Source organism: Penaeus japonicus, unplaced genomic scaffold, assembly GCF_977035675.1.
Source record: "Penaeus japonicus unplaced genomic scaffold, GWHDUDI00000001_assembly GWHDUDI00000020, whole genome shotgun sequence".
Classification (NCBI taxonomy): domain Eukaryota; kingdom Metazoa; phylum Arthropoda; class Malacostraca; order Decapoda; family Penaeidae; genus Penaeus; species Penaeus japonicus.
In genome coordinates, this window is record NW_028234422.1 from 38,398,064 (window position 1) to 38,405,563 (window position 7,500).

The 7,500-nt window shown below is 41.2% G+C and overlaps 1 protein-coding gene across 5 annotated transcripts in view; it reads right to left on the reverse strand.

Annotated features, from left to right (window-relative positions):
* LOC122265428 (ras-related protein Rab-37-like) overlaps positions 1-7,500 on the reverse strand; it is an 83,548-nt gene that overhangs the window by 7,236 nt on the left and 68,812 nt on the right. For all 5 annotated transcript variants that reach the window (XM_086548454.1, XM_086548450.1, XM_086548452.1 and 2 more), the window contains one exon: positions 4,330-4,438. In XM_086548454.1, coding sequence (XP_086404580.1) covers positions 4,330-4,438 — 109 coding nt within the window. The remainder of the gene's footprint in view (positions 1-4,329; positions 4,439-7,500) is intronic.

Below are 7,500 nucleotides of genomic sequence, written 5' to 3' on the forward strand. Positions count from 1 at the left end.
TTTTGTTCACAAGGGGAAAGGGGAGAGAGTGAGATACAGACGTCGTTGTTTTGTTCACATGGGGAAAGGGGAGAGAGTGAGATACAGACGTCGTTGTTTTGTTCACAAGGGGAAAGGGGAGAGAGTGAGATACAGACATCGTTGTTTTGTTCACAAGGGGAAAGGGGAGAGAGTGGGATACAGACGTCGTTGTTTTGTTCACAAGGGGAAAGGGGAGAGAGTGAGATACAGACATCGTTGTTTTGTTCACAAGGGGAAAGGGGAGAGAGTGAGATACAGACATCGTTGTTTTGTTCACAAGGGGAAAGGGGAGAGAGTGAGATACAGACATCGTTGTTTTGTTCACAAGGGGAAAGGGGAGAGAGTGGGATACAGACGTCGTTGTTTTGTTCACAAGGGGAAAGGGGAGAGAGTGAGATACAGACGTCGTTGTTTTGTTCACAAGGGGAAAGGGGAGAGAGTGGGATACAGACGTCGTTGTTTTGTTCACAAGGGGAAAGGGGAGAGAGAGTGAGATACAGACGTCGTTGTTTTGTTCACAAGGGGAAAGGGGAGAGAGTGGGATACAGACGTCGTTGTTTTGTTCACAAGGGGAAAGGGGAGAGAGTGAGATACAGACGTCGTTGTTTTGTTCACAAGGGGAAAGGGGAGAGAGTGGGATACAGACGTCGTTGTTTTGTTCACAAGGGGAAAGGGGAGAGAGTGAGATACAGACGTCGTTGTTTTGTTCACAAGGGGAAAGGGGAGAGAGTGGGATACAGACGTCGTTGTTTTGTTCACAAGGGGAAAGGGGAGAGAGTGTTATACAGACGTCGTTGTTTTGTTCACAAGGGGAAAGGGGAGAGAGTGGGATACAGACGTCGTTGTTTTGTTCACAAGGGGAAAGGGGAGAGAGTGAGATACAGACGTCGTTGTTTTGTTCACAAGGGGAAAGGGGAGAGAGTGGGATACAGACGTCGTTGTTTTGTTCACAAGGGGAAAGGGGAGAGAGTGGGATACAGACGTCGTTGTTTTGTTCACAAGGGGAAAGGGAGAGAGTGCGATACAGACGTCGTTGTTTTGTTCACAAGGGGAAAGGGGAGAGAGTGGGATACAGACGTCGTTGTTTTGTTCACAAGGGGAAAGGGGAGAGAGTGGGATACAGACGTCGTTGTTTTGTTCACAAGGGGAAAGGGGAGAGAGTGCGATACAGACGTCGTTGTTTTGTTCACAAGGGGAAAGGGGAGAGAGTGGGATACAGACGTCGTTGTTTTGTTCACAAGGGGAAAGGGGAGAGAGTGGGATACAGACGTCGTGTTTTGTTCACAAGGGAAAAGGGAAGAGACAGACGTCATTGTTTTGTTTATAAGGGGAAAGGGGAAAGGGGAGAGAGAGTGCGATACAGACGTCGTTGTTTTGTTCACAAGGGGAAAGGGGAGAGAGTGAGATACAGACGTAATTGTTTTGTTCACAAGGGGAAAGGGGAGAGAGTGGGATACAGACGTCGTTGTTTTGTTCACAAGGGGAAAGGGGAGAGAGTGAGATACAGACGTCGTTGTTTTGTTCACAAGGGGAAAGGGGAGAGAGTGGGATACAGACGTCGTTGTTTTGTTCACAAGGGGAAAGGGGAGAGAGTGGGATACAGACGTCGTTGTTTTGTTCACAAGGGGAAAGGGGAGAGAGTGGGATACAGACGTCGTTGTTTTGTTCACAAGGGGAAAGGGGAGAGAGTGAGATACAGACGTCGTTGTTTTGTTCACAAGGGGAAAGGGGAGAGAGTGAGATACAGACGTCGTTGTTTTGTTCACAAGGGGAAAGGGGAGAGAGTGGGATACAGACGTCGTTGTTTTGTTCACAAGGGGAAAGGGGAGAGAGTGAGATACAGACGTAATTGTTTTGTTCACAAGGGGAAAGGGGAGAGAGTGGGATACAGACGTTGTATTTATGTTCACAAGGGAAAAGGGAAGAGAGTGGGATACAGACGTCGTTGTTTTGTTCACGAGGGGAAAGGGGAGAGAGTGAGATACAGACGTCGTTGTTTTGTTCACAAGGGGAAAGGGGAGAGAGTGGGATACAGACGTCGTTGTTTTGTTCACAAGGGGGAAGGGGAGAGAGTGGGATATAGACATCTTTGTTTTTTTCATAAGGGAAAAGGGTAGAGAGTGGGATACAGATGTCGTTGTTTTGTTCACAAGGGGAAATGGAAGAGAGTGGGATATAGACGTCGTTGTTTTGTTCACAAGGGGAAGGGGGAAAGGGGAGACAATGGGATACAAATTCTGTTGTTTCTTCCTACTATTATTACAATTATTATCATTATTATCGTCACCATTATTATCAATAATATTTTCTTCCATTTCCCTTTATCCTCGGCTGTAGTTCATCATTAAATTGCTTATGGGGAAGGTGAGGGATACAGAGAGAATGAGAGAAAGGGAAAGATGAAGAGAAAGAGAAAATGGGAGAGAAAGAGAAACAGAGAGAGAGAATGAGAGAAAGGGAAAGATGAAGAGAAAGAGAAAATGGGAGAGAAAGAGAAACAGAGAGAGGGAATGAGAGACAGGGAAAGATGAAGAGGAAGAGAGAATTGGAGAGAAAAAGAAACAGAGAGAGAGAATGAGAGAAAGCGAAAGAGAGAAAGAATTAGATAGATAGATAGATAGATAGATAGATAGATAGATAGAGAAAGAGACTGAGAGAGAGAGAAAAAAAGAGAGGGAAAGAGAGAAAGATAGAGAAAGAAAAAGATAGAGAGAGCGAAAGGGACAGAGAGGGAAAAAGTGAGAGAGAGAGGATGAGAGAGAGAGAGTGAGAGAGTGAGGAGAGAATGAGAAAAAGAGATAGATAGATAGATAGATAGAGAGAGAGAGAACGAGAGAGTAAAAAATAGACTCCTTTTCAGGTAGAAACACCAAAAGGCCAAGTTTCATATCACAGCTGCGTTTTATACATTAATCTACTCTCCTTTTCCATTTTGCTTTTTGCGCTCTAGACTTCTTGGCTCTGCACGGGTGTGTGTTTGATGAGGCAAGAATAAAGTGGTAAAGTGGCATGACGTTGAGTGCTGGCATGGCGGAGGCTGGTGATATGATGTGACGATGTGATTTTTTGTGGTATGATGGTGTGATGTAATTAAGTGGATGGTGCACTGGTGTGATATGATGACAATGGCTTTTCGTAGCAGTATGATGAAGAACGATGTTGTGGACTGATACTAGAGTGAATGGTCTAACGTTGATACAAAGATACAGTGTCACAAATGCTATTGTGTTTGTAATAAGTATTGTAACGCACATAACATTTATTAAGTAACGTGAAACAAAAGAAGAGGAGGAGAAATAAGGAAAATATGATAGAGGAAATTAGTGTGAGGATGACGATGATTAAGAATAAATTATAATAAGACGATGAGAAAAAGAACCCGGAGACGAAAAAAGCGAAGATTATGAAGATGAAAAAGAAGAAGAAGAAGAAGCAGAAGAGAAAGAAAAACAACAACCAAATCAACGGCAAAACAAAGCAGTATATGAAGAAAGAGAAGAAAAGAAGAAATTAAAGTCCATGATATCAATTTCAAAATACCAGAATAAAGATTAGAAAATGGAAATCATCATATCAAAATCATCACCAAAGACAAAACAAAAAAAAAAAAAAAAAAAAAAAAAAAAAAAAAAATATATATATATATATATATATTATATTATATATATATATATATATATATATATATATATATTATATATATATATATATATATATATACATATTTGAAGCCCTGTATTGATATGAAAAAGAAGAATATTTAAAACAAAATGGAAAAGAAACATCTCATTGTAAAAATCAATACAATGACATAGAGAAAATATAATCAAGAGAAAATAGAGAGATGTTATTGCTTAGTGTCCGGTGGGAAGTACATCCTGTCTATTGAGAACAGGCTGATAGAAGAACATTCTCTTTGGTTCTTGGTTCTGCTTGTCTGTCTGTCTATCCACTAAATATTACTGTATCTGTCTGTCTGTCTGTTTGGCTGTCTCTGTTTCTCTTTTTCTCTCTCTATCTCCTTCCAACAAAAGAATATAAAGAATCCTTATCGTAAGATACTCCTCATCCACTTCATCCCCTCTCCCTCCAAAAACAAACAAACAAAAAACAAGTACAACAAACTATAAAATGTCACAAACAAGCAAAGAAACAAACATCCTCTATCATGGCTACTGAGACCCCCCCCCCCTATCAAGAAGAAGAAGAAGAAGAAGAAGAAGAAGAAGAAGAAGAAGAAGAAGAAGAAGAAGAAGAAGAAGAAAAAAAAAAACGTCACCACCGCCCTTAACCTCCATCCGGACTGACCGTGGGCGTCTCTGTAGTATGCATGGGTCACGCTCCTGAACCTCTCTTGACCTGCCGTGTCCCAGATTTGCAGCTTGACCTTTGACCCGTCCACCGTCACCACTTTATTCTGTTAAATGAAATGCGATAAAGAAAATAAGTAAAAGAGTTTGTAAATATTAAACGAATAAGAAAAATAGTTTGTAATATTAAACACACAAGTAAAATAGTTCGCATATACAAAAAACTAAGGCCAAATATGGTTATGCAGCTGCTTACGTGTGTTAGTTTAGATAGATAGATTCACCAAAAATGAAAGTTATCTGTATTCAAAGAACTTGTATGTGGCATGCTGTTTTTATCTGTGTAGCTGATAGATAATTAAATATAAAAAAGGGGAAGAGAAAGAGAAAGAGAGAGAGAGAGAGAGAGAGAGAGAGAGAGAGAGAGAGAGAGAGAGAGAGAGAGAGAGAGAGAGAGAGAGAGAGAGAGAGAGAGAGAGAGAGAGAGAGAGAGAGAGAATAAGAGGAAATGTGATATTCTGAGGTAGATGAACAATAGCTAAAGTAAAAGAAACAAAAAAACACGCATTGTTTAGCATTTCCCCAAAACTTACACATAAAGAGAAATAGAATACATATAATATACTCTCACTTACCTACACGGAAGAAAAGCATGAGAAAAATGCCGTTGTATATTTACATTATTATTCACCCAAATTACAGATGAAAAACATAATGAATAGGAACTAGAGACAGTGCATTAGCAGAGGAAGATGATTATAACGTTTTTTTAGTCGTAGCTTAAACCTATGATTTTGTTTCATATTCTTTATCTGGCTCTCTTATCTCTCTCTCTCTCTCTCTCTCTCTCTCTCTCTCTCTCTCTCTCTCTCTCTCTCTCTCTCTCTCTCTCTCTCTCTCTCTCTCTCTCTCTCTCTCTCCCATTTCTCTCCTCTCTTTCGGTACCTTTCTTTATTCCCGTGTCTTGTATTGCCTTTCCCTCCTATTTTATGTACGTTCGTTTGTTTGACTGATTTTATAACTCTCGGTCTGGGTGGTTGTTAGTTGGTCTGTTTATCCACCGGTCAATCAGTCAGTCAGTTAGTTTCCCCGTCCGACAAACAGAAGTCAGAGGTCACACATACAGAGAGTCGAACAGTCAGTCACACATACAGAGAGTCAAACAGTCAGTCACACATACAGAGAGTCGAACAGTCAGTCACACATACAGAGAATCAAACAGTCAGTCACACATACAGAGAATCAAACAGTCAGTCACACATACAGAGAATCAAACAGTCAGTCACACATACAGAGGATCAAACAGTCAGTCACACATACAGAGAATCAAACAGTCAGTCACACATCCAGAGAGTCAAACAGTCAGTCACACATACAGAGAGTCAAACAGTCAGTCACACATACAGAGAATCAAACAGTCAGTCACACATACAGAGAGTCAAACAGTCAGTCACACATACAGAGAGTCAAACAGTCAGTCACACATACAGAGAGTCAAACAGTCAGTCACACATACAGAGAATCAAACAGTCAGTCACACATACAGAGAGTCAAACAGTCAGTCACACATACAGAGAGTCGAACAGTCAGTCACACATACAGAGAATCAAACAGTCAGTCACACATCCAGAGAGTCAAACAGTCAGTCACACATACAGAGAGTCAAACAGTCAGTCACACATACAGAGAATCAAACAGTCAGTCACACATACAGAGAATCAAACAGTCAGTCACACATACAGAGAGTCGAACAGTCAGTCACACATACAGAGAATCAAACAGTCAGTCACACATACAGAGAATCAAACAGTCAGTCACACATACAGAGAATCAAACAGTCAGTCACACATCCAGAGAGTCAAACAGTCAGTCACACATACAGAGAGTCGAACAGTCAGTCACACATACAGAGAGTCAAACAGTCAGTCACACATACAGAGAGTCGAACAGTCAGTCACACATACAGAGGATCAAACAGTCAGTCACACATACAGAGAATCAAACAGTCAGTCACACATACAGAGAATCAAACAGTCAGTCACACATACAGAGAGTCAAACAGTCAGTCACACATCCAGAGAGTCGAACAGTCAGTCACACATACAGAGAGTCAAACAGTCAGTCACACATACAGAGAGTCAAACAGTCAGTCACACATACAGAGAGTCAAACAGTCAGTCACACATACAGAGAGTCAAACAGTCAGTCACACATACAGAGAGTCAAACAGTCAGTCACACATACAGAGAGTCAAACAGTCAGTCACACATACAGAGAATCAAACAGTCAGTCACACATACAGAGAGTCGAACAGTCAGTCACACATACAGAGGATCAAACAGTCAGTCACACATACAGAGAGTCGAACAGTCAGTCACACATACAGAGGATCAAACAGTCAGTCACACATACAGAGAATCAAACAGTCAGTCACACATACAGAGGATCAAACAGTCAGTCACACATACAGAGAATCAAACAGTCAGTCACACATACAGAGAGTCAAACAGTCAGTCACACATACAGAGAATCAAACAGTCAGTCACACATACAGAGAATCAAACAGTCAGTCACACATACAGAGAATCAAACAGTCAGTCACACATACAGAGGATCAAACAGTCAGTCACACATACAGAGAGTCAAACAGTCAGTCACACATACAGAGAGTCGAACAGTCAGTCACACATACAGAGGATCAAACAGTCAGTCACACATACAGAGAATCAAACAGTCAGTCACACATACAGAGAGTCAAACAGTCAGTCACACATACAGAGAATCAAACAGTCAGTCACACATACAGAGAATCAAACAGTCAGTCACACATCCAGAGAATCAAACAGTCAGTCACACATACAAAGGATCAAACAGTCAGTCACACATACAGAGAGTCAAACAGTCAGTCACACATACAGAGAGTCAAACAGTCAGACACACATCCAGAGAGTCAAACAGTCAGTCACACATCCAGAGAGTCAAACAGTCAGTCACACATCCAGAGAGTCAAACAGTCAGTCACACATCCAGAGAGTCAAACAGTCAGTCACACATACAGAGAGTCAAACAGTCAGTCATACATACAGAGAATCAAACAGTCAGTCACACATACAGAGAGTCAAACAGTCAGTCACACATACAGAAAGTCGAACAGTTAGTTACATATAGA